The sequence below is a fragment of the Dromaius novaehollandiae genome, chromosome Z (assembly GCF_036370855.1).
Source record: "Dromaius novaehollandiae isolate bDroNov1 chromosome Z, bDroNov1.hap1, whole genome shotgun sequence".
In the NCBI taxonomy this organism is placed as follows: Eukaryota; Metazoa; Chordata; class Aves; order Casuariiformes; family Dromaiidae; genus Dromaius; species Dromaius novaehollandiae.
In genome coordinates this window covers 54,251,899-54,268,833 of record NC_088132.1, presented here as the reverse complement: position 1 = coordinate 54,268,833, position 16,935 = coordinate 54,251,899, and the positions used below count along the sequence as shown (strand labels likewise).

Sequence of the window (16,935 nt, the reverse complement as noted above, 5' to 3'; positions counted from 1 at the left end):
ATCTCTCTGTCTTAGGACTGGAACATCAGAATATTTTCTGGTTTTATTTTTGCCACATAAAATTTTCCCTTTGAGACAAATGACGTTGTTTAAGAAAGCAACATTTAGCTCATGCCTACTAAGTAAAACAACCCTTATTAATACTACACTAGTATGATATCAATCTAAATTTTTTTAGAACTGCCACAAAAGCATTAATGAGTCTACCATAAGTTTGTTCCTAAAGCCAAAATATATTTCTTTTGTGACAGTTACCAGGGAAAGGGACAAAGTAATAAATGTTCATTATGGGATGTTTCATGTCTGAGCAACTACAGCAACAGTCTAATGGTGGACAACACCTGCTTCAACGTTGTCTGTACGTCTGTAGTATTTTGACATGTGCACCAACCTTTTGTGGCGACAAGTCATTTTTAGGTCTGCTGTGCAGGGCCACTCTCCTCCCACATTAATAAGGACAGAGCTTGTTGCTCCTCGTTCCAGCTGTGTAATAGAGGTGTTTTGGGTTTTCCCTTGTGTAGCACAGAACGCCGTTGGGTATAAGTGTAATGGAGAGATGGTGGTGAGAGTGGGCTAGGAACAGGCCAGGACAGTTGATTTCCCACTGTTTCCTCCTCAACCACGGAAGACCACACATGAGATCAAGGCTGAAGTAGCTTTGGTGAGCGGTTGCTTTCATTCCCAGCCAGCACTTCTGTCTGTCACCTGACCTGCTGAGTTGGCCTGTGCAGTTGGACTTTTCTATATATACCCAGACAAACCAGCTAATCCAGATATCAGGTGACTGCACAGTCTGACTTTTTGCTTTGTTTAGGGTTTCAGCTGGAGATAAGGATTTAATATTTACCAGTTGTTTGCTTTTGGGTGGTTTAGCCGTGCAGAGTTTTTGGATTGTCTTCTTTGTGGGCAATAAGTAACATTGTCATTGGAAGGCTACTTGTGGCAGGGCTCCTATGGTAGGGTCCACTGAGGAGGAAACACTGCTGGTTAGAGCTTTCGTTAGCGACATCTTTGACTAGAAAGGAAATGGGAAGAAAATAGTTGTCCTTAGAATGTCCTGTGACAAATATTCACTTATTATCCAGGGAACTAGCTCCTGCACTTGCTGGGGCTTAGACTTGACACTGCAGGACTGCCATTTTTAACAACTTGACATTTTACTTGATCTGTTTTATCTTAACAAGCCTACCACCGGCATGGTGTGCATGGGGGAGAAGGCAGGAAGCAATGAGACTGGAGGAAAGCCCAGAGATGGTCAGAAGGCTTCATGAAGCTCTTTTAAAATAGAATGGTTGCTTTATTTTTGATATGGTTCTTGCATCATCATGTCTATTACTTTAAAATTTGGCAGAGAAGTTTGAACATGAACATGCAGGCCAGAGCCCTGTACAAAACAGATGTCCACATAAGTGACATCCACTTTACACAGGTGTTTCTGGTCATAGCCAACAATTCTGACAAGCTGGACCTTGTGGGAATGATACAATTGTAAAAAGGCTGCAGTTCCAACCATTGATACCCAGGTTTTAAACAGGGCTCTATCTTGCATGGTAATACAGACACCCAAATATGGGAAAGCACACTGGTTACGTGAATGTGAATAGGCAAGACTGACCACCCACCTTGAACTACTTTCAACTTCTTCCCAGCCAGCTGTGCAAAAATTCTTCTTTTCAAATGTTGTCTTCCAAAAATTTACTTTAGAGCAGTTGTGCATTTCAAGGTCAATCTATATTTGATTTGTTCCTTTTTTTTTTTTTTTTTTAAACTGTTGATGAGATTTAATAGTGGAAACTTCTCTTTCAACTGTCAGTGGGAGAACAAAATATGAATTTTGATTAAATTTAGAAGGTTAAAAAAACACCTATTGAAACATGCACTGCATCCTTAAATGTTTCTAAAGGTGGACAAAGTTAGCAAAACTTATAGAAGTATACATCCAGCTGGGGAATATTTTTAAATGAACTAAATGAAACCTTTTGTTTACTTAGACTGAACAGTAGTCAAGAACTGGATTTTACTAGACCTCATCATACATACTAGTCATGTTAATGTGAGGTAGAAAGATTGAAATGATCAAAAATTTAATTATTTCTAGACATTTGTTTATTATCTTTCACTTAGGTGTGTATAGTAGTAGCCATGTTTCTTTAACACCTTAGACCAGATCCTTGGCACTATTCCCACCTTTTCCTGACAGGGGAAATGGGGTATGCCTGAAGCACTGTTGCACTTTGACCGTGCTTAGGTAGGTTAATGATATTACAAGATGGCACAAGTTAGAGGAATTGCAAGTACTGAAGGCTGACACTTGGAATTTTCCTTCAGCAGGAAATGTCTGTATTTCAAAATCTTATTTCCTTTGAATTGAGATGAAAAGAACAATGAAAAAAGTCCCTTCCCTGTGAAACAAAATGGCCCAAAAGATGTTATCAGAATGTTTTAGTTCTGTAAATTGAAGCATTCTGTTCCAATTTAAACTTAGCATTTTTATGGAAAAAAACATTCTAAATGTAAAGTTTTCTGAAACAAAAAAAATTGAAATAATTTTTTTCTATGAATGAGGGCCATTTTGTCAGATTGCTTCTTCACTTCTTTAGTATGCTTTTAAAACAAAACATTAGTTAAGGCTGACATAGTCCCATGGAATTGTTAGAGTTTCGTTTAACTGGAAGAGTTTCAGCAAGCTATAGTCATAAAACTGCTTGAATTAGCCCATGCTGCCAAGCTTGTCCCTGGCAGAGCTGAAGTTCAGGAGAGCTGAAAAGTGACATAAAGCTGCTTAAGTCTTTCCTCATGCAAGATCGTAGTCCAGATACAAGGCTTCACTGAACTTTTATACAGTTTAAATAATTCATTTTGAACCTTTTTTAGTTTGAGGACTCCTAAATATTTTCCAGATGAAGTGGATACACCTATTGAGTGAATTTAATTCTGCTGATAGTATGCTCGCTCTTGATAGTTCACTTTTGTGAGCCTGTCAGGAGAGTCCCACAAATGTGCAGGGATTTTGAGACAACAGATTAAAGCCATTAGTCTACATGATAAATAGAGTCTTAATCGTATACAATGTGCATGTTGAGTAAAGTATTCTGTTGATTTTCTGTTTGGATCAGCTTTTCAAAGTAGCTTCAATCCACAGCACGGTGTTGCACTCAGACAAATTCTGTGATCCATGTTATATGTCAGATTGGACTAGAGGTTTGTCCTGAATCTGTGAATATACAAAAATGTAGTATATACTGATTTATGCATCTGCCTCCATCTGTCCTCTTTGTTGTTAGTGTGGTTTTCATAGCATAGTTTTAAAATTTGGGTCTGCATTCCCTTTCTCAGAATAATTGTTTAGGAAGATTAAAAGGCCTGACCAATAGCTGGTATGAAGTCTGAGACATCTGACTTGAGCTGTAATATAATGGCTTACCTAAGCTGATGATCTGTTCTTCCATGTCTAGCTGATGAACTAAAATGTTGTGCCAACTGAGAGCTATTACAATTTTACTTGTCCCATGCTCCTTGTCTCAGACACATCAGACTTTGGTCTCAGAGCATCTGATCAATGGGAGGTGACATTTAAGGCTGTTACTAGGGAGTATAACTGTTTTATGGTATATGTGGTGGAGTCTTCTACAGTAGATGATGGTCATCGTACTGCACAGACCGACTGTAACACAGAGGAGTCATGAACCAAAACACACATCAGAAGAAGTGCAGAGACTCAATGTGACTGTGATTTTGTTTTTAGTGAATTTCCCATTTTCATCTCATGTGAAATTTTTAGCCAAAGTCACTGGGCTAGAGTCCTGAATGATCAATCAACCATGAGTATTTTAAAGAACAAAAAAGTACAGTCCCGAAATGATGATGAGGGTTGGTTGTTTTGAAATAATGTGTGTGAGATGTTTTTTCTTCAATCTATGGTTATTTTAGTTTAACTACAAAAGCATGTGGGACAGTTAGATATCAGTGGGCTGAAATCTAGGTTAGATTCTTGTTAAAGATTTTGAACCAAACTAATCACAGATACAAACATGAAGTACATGAAGGGATGTTTAAAAAAAATAGGGAGGTTCATTTGTGGAAGGATGGGCAAAGGGGGCTGAAGCCCTCTTCTGCAGTGGCACTACAGATCAGGGTTCATGTGCTTGATCACGTAACAGAGGAGAAGCCATTTCACTGCATGGCCCTTGTGTAGTAGAGTCCATCCAGTCCTGATATTGGTGAAATATGTGCTGACGAGGCACTCAGTGCATCTAAAAATAAATGCAAAATACATATCTGAGCAGAAGAAATGAAGTCATTTAACATGACTGTAGTTAACAAGCATACTCGAGAAAAAAACAGGTTTTCCCCACTTTTTACATTAAACTAACTTGTTTATTGCTTTTCCTTCTGAGCCACACATTTTTGATTCTTGTTGCAATTAAGTTATGACATAAGCTCTTTTCACAGTCACTGAATGTCACATTTACAGAAACTTGATGCAGACCCATACACGCAATATTTTAATGATATTTTAATCATACTATGAAATAAATTCACCCTGATATAAATCTGTTGAAGCCAAAATCAAAATTTTCTGGTCATCATGCACAGGAAGAAATTTGAATAATTCAAGCTATTTTGTTTTTTCATGCTAGCCTGTTATGTGGTAATGAGTTCTTGATAGTGTAACATTATGCAGTTTGTGATGGTGTCACACTATGGAACGAAACTCACACTTTGAAGACACAGAGAGTCCAAAATAGTGTTCTTATAAATCCTCTCCTCTCCTCTCCAAACAAAATACAGGCCCTGATTCAAAATCCATGAAGCAGTTTGTGAATCTTTCAGTGTAATTCATGGGTTTATCTGACCTCCAGTCCATTTACAAAAGACTGAACAATATTATTTCTCACAAACATTGGGCAAACTGCAGGAATCTACAGGTGGAATTCTGTTATTTGCAGCATTTCAGCTTGGATGTTAACTGTCCCATTATGAATGAGACTTTGCAAAAGTGTGCTAAATCCACAAGTCTTCTGAATGATATCATTCATTCTTTTGCAAGTTTAGAAAGCATCAGGATTTGTTTTTTGTTTAGTTCTCTATTCATTCTTCTTCAGCTGCTTATCTGAAGGCTTTTGGTAGAGAAAATGCTTTTTACCGCCTGACCTCCAGAATATGATTTTAGAAAAGGATTTCAGGATTCTTTGTAAAATATTAAAAATCTTTTCTAGAAAGGTAATTTAAAACTTCTATACATATTAAATGGGTTAAGAAATACTCTAGGCTGCAGATACAACTCATCCACCTATCTATTCCAACTCTGTATCCACTGCGTACCTCTTCACTTTCCTCAATGAAAGGCTTTACTGATAAATCTGCTCTAGGACTGTTGGCAGTCTGAACTGCCAACCTTGTTTTTACAACCTTTTAGCTACTTCTTTTTAATTTCTTTTTCTAGAAATTATATCAAGAAAGCCCCTCTTTGAATAAGTGCTCTTTTTTGGCTCGCTTGTCATGGCAATGTGTGAACTATTTATAAAAATACTTTAGAGCCAAATTCCTTTCCCTTAAAATCCTCACTTTGTCTCCCATGAAAAAGTTCATATCTGTATGGCTTTCCCTGCACAGGGCATTTCAGCTGAAATGGACACGAACATAAAAATTGGCAACACGTCAGCTCTACCTAGCCAGTTTACAGATGTTTGTGTGTCTGCCCTAAGGGTCTAACAAACCAGTTTAATAGATAAGACTTCTCCCTCCTAAATTCATATTTTACGATAGAATTCAGGTTTTCATCTCCGTGTCTTGCTTATTCTTAGAGAACAAGGTTATATGTTACATGAGCTGTATTATTAGATAGATTATTGGCCATCTCTAGGTTTTAGAGAATTTACTGTAGTTAATAATGCTGAATATTGGCAACTTGGCTTGCTAACACTGAATAATCAAAGTTCTAGAGTGGAGAAATTTTTACTAGAAAGAATTGAGCAGGATTCAGTGTATTACTGTCTTCTTAAAAGCTGGTTATTTTGCTCTTGAAACAAACAAACAAAACAGAAATGCTTAGTATTTAATGAAAGAGACTCCTGACAGTTTATTGTTGCAATATCATACCTTTAGCTAAGGTTCTTTTATGTGGATCTTTGCGGCATGTGAGATCTTGAAAAAGCGAACAAAGTAAAAGCAAGATCTGATAGAGATCTTTGCGTATGTAAGATTTTGTCTATGTCTTCTAGGTGAATTTGGAACAGATGTTGTTCATTAAATTTATTACCTACCATAAATGATTTAGCGTGAGCTAGTAATTTGAGGGACTCCCAGGTGTGCACTGCTACAAAAATAATACACTGGTCAGAACTTGTTAGTCATGGTACCCTCCTCCAAATTACAGCCTATCCAGTTCCACCCAGGTTTTTAAAAAATTTTATATATAGTTGTGTGCAAAAGGATGCTATATACTTTGTGCAGACAATCATGAAAATCATAATTAATGCTTATTCCATTTAGTCTATATACCAGGTCATTTCTGCCTATTCCTACCAGGTCGAATTTGCCATTTGCTCATTTGTGTATCTAGTTCCGTTGTATTTTTTGCATTCACAGTCTTGAAAAGACAGTGTACAAACCTGTGTTGATTAGCACTTCCATTTTTGTGAAAGAATAACCTCTAAATATATAGACCAGAATTGCTGTTCGCTAAAATTTGTGGATTCTGAAAGTGACTTTATTGCTCAGTTGTCGACATGTGTCTCTGTGTCAGATTGCAAATCTTGGACAAATAGCTAAATTCTTGCTTTTCTGCCTGAGCAAAATTTGAAAGGTAAGGTAGATCTGGGAAAAATCAAATGAACAGCTGCAGAAGCTGTATTTTTCCTGTGGCAGCATGCAGCCTCTGTAAATATTTCAAAGCTACTGGAGGAAAGAACAGGGTGAAATTCTCTCTCTACAACCACTGAATAAAAGAACACTAGTCTATGTCAGGGGGAAAGGAGGAGTTTCAATTCTGTAGTTATCTAATAGAGCTGTCATAATGCAGGACGAGGTAAACACCAGACTTCATTGGGGCAATACATAATAGCTGAGGCAGAAAAGAGGTATAAAGCAACCCTTTTTTCCTTGCTCTGGGAACACTGAGCTTAGTTCTGTACCTCTGGCTTGCACAAAAAAATCAAAACTACTCTTTCTGATTATTTTAGTGGAAATACACAACACTGAAGATGATTAATTCTCTGTAGAGCTGTTATGGATCTTAATTTTTCACAAGTTGTTTGATAATTAAATCAGCGCCTCAGATTCATGGCATCCTTACTGCATGTTCTTGGTAAAACAGACCTGAAGTCTCCATTTACCCTTCAGCTGGAAGTGCATCAGACTGAAGACTCAGTAAATACTTCATAAGTTTAACTGTAAACACAGGATGAGATATTAGAACATTAATTTTCAATAGAGATGTAGTAACCTTTTCCAGTCAATTCATCGTCAATTTGTGTGCACAAAAAGACATCAGAAGAATCACAAGCCTCTCGCAAGGTTATGCATCAGTTTAATATGATTTAATACATTCTTTTCCAGAGTGATCACCTGATTACTATATCTTTGAGGGCTCAGTAGTCCTACAGGTTAAATGATGCTCATATTTAGCAGAATTACCTCTAACTAATGAAATATTTTACCTGTCATATGTTCATTTTTTTTACATATTGTAAATAGTTTTAATGAGGAAAATTTAGTTATACACTGTACTCCATCATCTAGTGTGTATGACAGAATACCTGAAAGTATTTTGTGGGGAGCAACTGTTGCTGACAATGCTCTAAGAGAGAGGTAGTCTGTGTTGGTTTAGATCCTCTACTGGTAGATGTAGGCAGAGCTTCATTGGTTACATCAGTTTATACCAGCTGAGAATAAATTTGCTTTGGACAAAATGGTTGTAAACATATACTCACAAGCAAGATACATTTATGGAATAAGATTTCACGACAAAATTTCCAGCTTCAAGTCAGTAGGTTGAGCCTTGTATCAATGAAAGCCTGAAAGTTAGGGTTTTTTTTGAGTCAGTTAAAACTTTTTTTTTCGGAGGGTAGCATACATTATATAGAACAGAGAGTTTGCAGTAATGTTTATGCTGAGAAGGAGTACTTAAAAATGTCTGTGGAATTTGGGATCATAAATGTTACAGGAATTCATGAGGGCTTTGCAACTAAAACCTTGTCTGCTTAGAACTTTCTCCCTCCTTTCTATCTGTTTGGCTACCTAGGAAAAAAAATGAGAGGTTTATAGTATACGGGTGTGTGTGAATAATTCGAGTGAGCGATAAGCAGAGAAAAATAACTGGGCTTTGTTTGTGTTACTGTCTGGATGATGGTTCATTTTTGTATCCAGAATATTTTTCTTATTTGCTTCGTCATTCAGAATGCCAAATTGCAACACCTCTGGAAGTTAGGCTTTATTTCCTGCCCTAGAGTCCAAGAATAAAGAATCAAGCAGTTGATGGAGTTTTGATGGTGTTACTTGTTATTTGACTTAGACTATACTGAGGATAAATGGAGCTGCAGAGCTATGTTCTGTACATCCTATTTTGTTTTAAACTCTTGTCTAAGGTCAATTTTTAGTAAAAGTTAGCTAGTGCCACAGATCCATAGGAGCAGTTGCTGCGCATTGGGATCAGTGTTTGGGCTAAGAATGGTTTTCATCTTGTGCATTTCTTAGCTCTGCTGAATAGTATAGGATAAGTTAGCTCAGATCTGGTTTTGGGACTAAACACACATGTGGCAATCGATAGTATTACATAATCAATGCTTTTAATATACACAAATGCTTCGACTGGAATGTCAAGTACTGTAGCAGCCTTTAACACAGTGTCAATAGAAAAACATTGTTTCATTTGATATATTTCGTTTTGAATTTTTTGTTGTTTTTTGTTCCAGTAGATGGTTTGTACTACATATATCTACTGTAATGCGCGACCATCTCTGTCACTTAGGGATTATGAAAAGCTTTTTTTTTTTTGCAGATCATCCGGTGAACGAATTTTTGGATCTGCTCAATGGCCACATGCTTCCCCATGCAATAGATGAACCCCACATTGATGCAGAATCACCTCAGACTGAACCCTGTACTTCAGACCCTGTGCAGGATTCATCTGAATATATTGGATCCTATATACTGGATCCTTTCTTTCCAAACTTTATAGAATTTGAAGAGGAGGAAGACTGTGAAAATACTACCGATGTTACAACTCCTCCAGCTTTGCAGTTCATCAATGGAAAACAACAGGTGACAAATGCACCTAAAAGCACAAAAGCTGAGGAAGCCAGAAGCGACCAAATTGAAAGTGTTGCACATTCCAAAAATGTAACCTTTTCACAAATCAATGAAACAAACACATTTATAATGTCTGAAACTGAAGCTTCTGGTACAAAGCAACCAAGCAAAGCTGGAGAAATAATAGGGACGTTTGAAGTTACACAACCAACAGCAGATGTTGCAATGTTAGAACCTGTATATAGTGGTGAGTCAGAAGCTGCCACAACAGATAAATCAGTAGAGATTACTTCTTCATATGAGCAGTCTCCACAAAAAACTAAAGTGACTGTAACATGGCACGGAACAGAGGACAGCTCTACTAAAGACACAAAAAACTTGCTTTTGGTTACTAGTGAATCTTCTGGAGATGGCTCCACTGAATCTGATTTGTCTAGTTCTGTATTCTCAGAAATTGTAACAATACCAAGAAAGGAAGATGATGAAAAAAATTCAGGTATAACTTCTGCTCCTAATGCAGTTACAGTGGAAAGTTCTGCTGTAACTGCTGCTCTAGATGCAGTTTTTGATACTGCTACTGTAGGCATAGGTGTGAAAAACCTTATTCCAGAAGAGGGTACCTTTGCTCCGGAAGATCATTATAAATCAACTGTTAAACTTGATACACAGTTCCCAGTTGAAGGCCTTCTGGAAATGAGAAATCATACAGAAAGGCCCGAGATGAGTGCTTCTTCATTTATAGTTACTGAAGGCTCTGGAGATGTAGAAGAAGATATCACTGTAACTTCAGCAATGACAATGGAAACAGCAGTAACTGAAAAACTTTCTGTGCAAGATATTTCTTTGGGCTCTGGCACACTACTGCCAACAAAAAATTCTGTAACAGTTTCAGGAATCAGCTCTTCTTTGGCTAGAGGAACAAGTAGTCTTTATTCTGCTTTTGATCAAAGTTCTGGAGTAACTGTTCCCACCAAATCTATGCCTGAGTTTATTACAGAAAAAGTAGTTGCAAGCTCTATAGTAACTGAAGATGAAACTGAAGATGAAAAAGAAATACAGACCACTGTTTATTCAGCCAAGGAAAATTCAACTTCTGCTGCAGAGGGAAAATCAGATTTGAATGAACTTGAAAGCACTACTAATGAAGTCAGAACTGCAAGTCAGGAAGCCACCACTCTCAGAGAAACAATACCAGTGACAAATACTGTACCTTCTGAAATTAAAAATGTTACCACCATTCCTCTCTTGAAAAAGAAGAGGCTTTTCATAAATGAAGGATCAGCAGAAGAACCATCAGACATATTTTCAGGGGGTCCCACAAGAAAAGTGGTAAGTACTGACTCCCCATTTATTGATTCAGGTTCTGGAGATATAGATATTATCATTGAGTCTGCTACTTTGACTTCAGTTCCATCAAGGTCTGTGACTGAAACACAAACAGAAAAGCAGGAAGGAAAAGTTTTCAGCATAGATACTTCACTGAAGAACACAACTGTAGAATATGAAGAACATACAAGAAATGATAAATTAGCGATATCAGTTTTAAGTACTGGGTCAGATGACTTGATGAAGGAAGCTGGAGTAGTAAGTCAGATGTCCCAGCATATTTTTAGTACAGAAAATCCAGGAGAACAAAAACAGGAAACAGAAGCAACTTATACAGTTCCTTCTCAAGTAAAATCTAGTCCTGGTTCTAGAAAAGAGGTGACATCTCATGTTACACCAGGAGTTAAAACTAAATATTTACAAACAGGTGAGGTCACATCATCTCCAGAATCTGTGGTTAAAAACACCCCTCCTGACATCATGGTGACACATGGTATTGGCAGTATGAAAGCAGTATCTGAAACTACAGAAAGCAAAAATGAAAAAGATGGTTATTCAACTGCATCTTTAGGCAAAATTCTCCTAATTGAGCTTGGCTCTGGAGAAGAATTTAAAGGTGACAGCAGTACCACAAAACTAATATCTAATGGACCTACTGAAAAAATACTTGTAACTCATTTCTCATTTACTGATCAGGGATCAGGAGAAGCAGAGACTGTCACTGAATCATTTACAAAAACAACCGTTTCACCAGCTAGGAGACCAGATATACGAGAGAATTATGACAAAGAAGTTACTAGCATGCCGTCTGTAGATTATGCCTTCACTACCGAACCTGATGAGTTAGTCGCAAGTACTGAACATGAAGTAACCACAATGAGAATTGTAACTGACATAAAAATGGAAGAGAAAACAGTGGATGAAGTGACAATGACAGCTTTTACTACACAACTCCCTTTAGAGGAAGATACACATTCTGGGGAGAATAGGCCAGTCTCACCAAAAGCTACAGAGTCTTCTGAAGAAACAACAAAAGACCCATTCTTTAAAAGTACACAGTCTGCACCTGGACATCTAGAATTTTTAAATATTCCCACAGAAGGGCCATATTCAGGAGAAAAGAAATTAGAAACTGAATCTGTTAAAAACATATCTTTGCCATTTAATGATGATAGGGTAACTGAGTCTGTAAAGTTTGAAAGCAAATACATAAGCTCTTCAGCTACAGATACAGAAGGTGAAAATGATTTGGGACAAAAAGTTTTCCCTACTGAAGATATTCCCAGATCACTCCTGACACCTAAAGAAGATGAGCTAACAAATGATGAGATCACTGGTGATCTGTTATTTTCAGGAGAAGGATCAGGAGATGACCTTACTGTTATTCCTTCTATAGTGCCATTGGCTGTCAAAGATATCACAAGTACTCTAAGTCCCCAGACTTTTCTTCCTGCGATTGTGGGATCCAAACTTTCAACTGACAAGGCACAAGACTTTGAAAGAGGAAGCACTGAATCAAATGTTGAAGTTAATGAGGAAATTACAAGTGCTGTAAAAGAGCTGATTTCAGAAACAACAGACTCAATGGTCACCAGTTCCCCAGCTTTAACAGAAGAGAGTTCCAAGAGCTTCAGCTCTAAAGAGGTAAAAGAAATCAAACAGTATTTTGTTGTGACTGAAGAACCTCACACTAGAGAAACTAACTTCAGGAGAGGAGAAAATGAAACATATAGGACAACAACTACTTCTAGAGCTGTTTCTCAAGATGAAACTACACATTTGCTGATTAGAGATGGTGTGACTCCTGCTTCTATATTAATCAGTGGAACTCCTAGTCTTGAAACAGAAGAATCACTCATAACATCAACAACAAAATTGGCAAGCAGAGTATTACCTGAAAGCTCTGGAGAAGGATCTGGCTGGGCTGACGTTTCGGATTCATTTTCTCCTGATACATTTACCCATTTGTCAACTCCCCCTATGGTGAGAGTAGAACTAAATCCTTCATCTAGCATTCCTGGAGAAGTTTATTCTGAAGTTATGGCAACAGAGGCATCAACAGGTGGATCACAGACTGTGATCACAGCATTATCGCCCCTCATTACAGAAGAAAAAGAGATTGTGACAAATCCAACTGCTGCTCAGTCAAGGACAACTACATCAGAAGAACTAACAAGTGATAATGGGATATATGAGAAAAATATTCCAGTATTCAGTGATAAAAGAAATGTTGTACTGAATGTTTCAGTTTATGGTGATATTACACTAATTGAAGAACGACTTGAAATCACATCAGAAGAAACAACAATTATAGACATGGATCACTCCACATCAATGCCTGAAGATATTATAAGCGTGCAGACAGTGGCAAATCCTGCCATACAATCAACATATAGCAGTGATGATAGCATGAAAGTTGAAATGGACAAATATGATTCAACACCTAATTTTTCCCTAAACAAAGAGAAGTCACTTGGATCTGGTGATGGTCTTTCCTTGACTACTTCCAGTCAGCCACTAAACAGTGAATCAGTAACAGCTGAGCACAGACTAAAATCAAATGACAAGGATTTGGGTTCAGGGGATGCCATGGAGTTTACAACAGAAACTTTCGTCACTACCGAACTCTCTGAACTGGGCGTTTTCCTTCCAACAGTACCATCGCTGGCAAGCCCTCATGTGCCTCATGAATCTAAAGAAACTGAATTTGTGACTAAACATGTCACACTGGCAAGCACAACAGAAGACACCTATGAGCTGAATACTTCAGCAAACAACCAAGTAATAGCAGATCGAAGTGAAATCATCTCCATCTCTGGTACTTCTGGAATGGGCCAAGAAGAACTGGATGATAAGAAGCCTGTCATTCCTTCACTTAGACCTGATTTAACTACTGAGACAGAACAGGCTTTGACAACCAACGTGCTTGATGTAAGTATTTTCACCACACAGCATACATCCCCACACATAACGGTGTCATCCAGCAAGAACGAAGAAAAACATCCCACGGTTTATATAGACACAAAAAAACCATCAACAGAATCTGAAGAAACAGGTTCAGTGAGATTTTATTCTGAACCTCAAACTCCTAAATCCTCGGTAACTGTTCAGTTAGTTAATGGAGTATCTGAATATCCCGAAGTCATCATTCCAAGTACTTTGTCATCAAAGGATTCAGATCAGTCCAATCATTCATCAGAGCAAACCTTCAAAGAGGTTAATTCTGATATTGCAGCAACATATAAACCACCCACTACAGAGTTTCTTGATAAAACAGTGTCTCTACTAGAATTTTCTCCTGAGCCTGAATCAGAAAGCACAACTACTGAAAGTACTCCTCATTTTGGTAGACTTGTAACAGACAAGACAGAGGAGACAGAGACTTCTGTAACTGATTTGGTTGTTGAGGAAGAAGCTACTGTTTCTGGAGATTCTCCATCAATACATGTCTTCCCTACTGCTTTTTTGAGTTTTGGAGAAATAGTGAGCACAGATGTTCCCAAAGTTAGCACAATAAAAGTTGAAACTTCTTCAGAGAGAGCGAAAGAGCCTAGTCAAGAAGATGACACCAGTAATGAGAGAGAAATTCCACGGCTTTTTTCCACACCTGTTTTGGGTTCACCTGATAGCATAGGAGATAGAGGATTTAAACCTGAACAGGAAGCAGTTACAATGCTAACTTCATCTTCCCAACCGCTGCATAGGAGTATGGAAACACAATCAGCTTTCTTTGTGCAAGAGGAGACCACAACAATTTCTTCTAACATTGCAACAAACAATACAGCCTCTGGAAACAATCCTTATCAGAGTAAACAGACAACAATAAGCTCTGAGGAGCTAAACACAGTTGAACTTGTAACTTCTTCCTTTTCCCTTCCTGAAGTCACTAATGGATCAGATTTCCAGATTGGCACCAGTGTGGGTTCAGTTGAAGGCACAGCAGTGCAAATACCAGGTAACTTCCAAATTTGATCAATGTTTGTTTTGATACTTGTATATGTTTGTCTTAACTCTGATAAGAGGTATGACAATTGAAGCACCATTGAAATACATCGAAACTCATGAGCCTCAGGCTTTTAAATCAGCATGATTGTGTACAAAATTAAGGAGAATGGGGAGACTGGAACCCAAGCTCAGTGACTTCTTGCGTGTTTGCACCATGGAGCTCTGGATCAGGCTTAAGGTGACCAGCCAGTTCTAAAAGGCTGGAAGGTAACATTGACTGTGGTAAAGAATTCAGCTATAATTACTTAACTTTCAAATTTATAATGGGGATAGATATAATCATTTTATCTGATAGGTTTTCTGTGTTAGCATGATAGCATGCACATATACAATTGATTTATAAGTAGTTTTTTTATAACATATTGCGATTGACTTGGAGAGTAGATCTAGTGTGCCTTTTAGATAGCATCAGAATTTTCTACAAAAATGACCTACTTTCAATCTACAAGATTATGTTCCAGATGAAGAGAAAACTGAGGCTCCACAAAGTCAGCTGTCTGCAATTTAACTGTTTGATGCAGTGTCCGACTCACATAAATTACAGATCTTTTTGTTAGACATCATTTGCCACAATATTTCAGTTTATGTGACAGTTATTAGGCACCATTTCACAAAATGCACAGATGATACTGTAAAATCAGTTTGAGTAGTGTGGTTTCAATTGATAATTTATCTAGATATAGCTGAGGAAAGAACTGAAGTAGCTTGATATTGTGGGTTTTTTATTATTCAGCCTCCAATTATCCAGGTAGCTGTCAATTATAAAATATTTATTGGGGAAATATCCAGTCCTTAGGAGGATCAGCAGGCAATAAACCCACAATAAATATACTTAAGTCCTTAACATATCCCTGCATTATGGACATTCAGTGAAGCAGTCATAAAACAAGTACCCTGTTTTATGGAGATGATCAGGTTCCTTTAAAGCCCTCCAAAGCAAGGTCCTGTCCCCTTAATTACATGCCCAAATTTATGCAGACAGGATTTTCTGAACCTGCTTCTTTCCAGTGGCTAGATAGGGAACTTGTGTACTTTAAGAAGACTGCTTCGTTAGATGTTTAACTTGCAACGGTAAATGAATGCTACTTATTTTGTATTTCTTAAAGGATAGTCAGAGCATCTTGCAAAAACATAGCCACCAGTCTAAACTTTTCTCATGTGTCTGAATGAAATTTGGTACAGAGCTTTCTTAGCCACTTTGTAAGTTTTCAAATAAAGCCAGGACTTTGTTCTTGTATCGCAGAGGGAATGACTTCATGGTTTTACTCTAGCTCCGAAAAGCTGATACTTGAAATGGCTATCTATTGCGTATCTGTGTGAGTGATTACTCTTATTCATTAAATCAAATGCAATAATCTAAGTGTCTAAACTCAGTTGAAATAAACATCACTAGAAGGCATCAAAGCTCTGCAAGGAAAAGCCATTTAAATGATAACTCCTCTGCTAAAAGATGATTTCACAGCAGGTAAGCTTTTATCTTAATGTTTTAGTGCAGTTGCGAATGTATGTAGTACATTTACTTGTTTTCTTGAAGTGTGTCTTAAAGATAGACAACTGGGAAATGTGTTTCTGTTAAAGCATCCTTTCAGAAAAATAAGACTTTGTGGGCATTGATTGGTTAAATACAACAAAATGAAATAAAAGCAGCCAGCTAGTGTGTTAAAGAGATGTATGTTCTGTGTACCCAGTCATTCTACATAAACTAACCTTGTTCAAAAAAATGCATTTTCCATTCATTTTGCATATCTTTAACTGTTTTCAGCTATAATTGTCATGTCATGCCAACTAAATCCTCAGTAGAATATCATGACTGCCAAATATAGTACAAAGTGCTGTGAAAACAATGCAACAATCCTGAAAATGATTTATATTTGTTCATAGTATGTATCATGTTATTGTTAAAGTTGAAAATAATGATGCCTGAAAATAATAAGCTTTACTGCTTTACAGAACTATTTTATTCATAGTATTTTATGATGTTATTATAGTCTCTGTAACTACAGTAAAGCCTACAAGGTCAAAGCAGAAATGAAGAAATATATTTCTTCTAAAGATCCAAGAACACGTCAGTTCTTTAAGACTACAGAGTAAATTTTATTCTTCTATTTGCTTAACAGGTCAAGATCCATGCAAAAGTAATCCCTGCCTTAACGGTGGTACCTGCTATCCACGTGGTTCATTTTACATCTGTACATGTTTGCCGGGTTTCAATGGCGAGCAGTGTGAATTAGGTAAGGTGATGCCATCTACATCTGTTGTCTACAGCTTAATTAGAATATAAAGTTTTCATATGTGCAATTTGGAAAAGGAATGGTGTGTTTTAAAGTTGATAAATACCTAGGCATTTGAAAA

At 37.3% G+C, this 16,935-nt stretch overlaps 1 protein-coding gene across 2 annotated transcripts in view; it reads left to right on the top strand.

Moving 5' to 3' along the window:
- Positions 1 to 16,935, top strand: part of LOC112983666 (versican core protein) — a 114,967-nt gene that overhangs the window by 70,557 nt on the left and 27,475 nt on the right. For both annotated transcript variants that reach the window (XM_026100936.2, XM_064501557.1), the window contains exons 8-9: positions 9,002 to 14,533; positions 16,701 to 16,814. In XM_026100936.2, the coding sequence (XP_025956721.2) occupies positions 9,002 to 14,533; positions 16,701 to 16,814 (5,646 nt within the window). The remainder of the gene's footprint in view (positions 1 to 9,001; positions 14,534 to 16,700; positions 16,815 to 16,935) is intronic.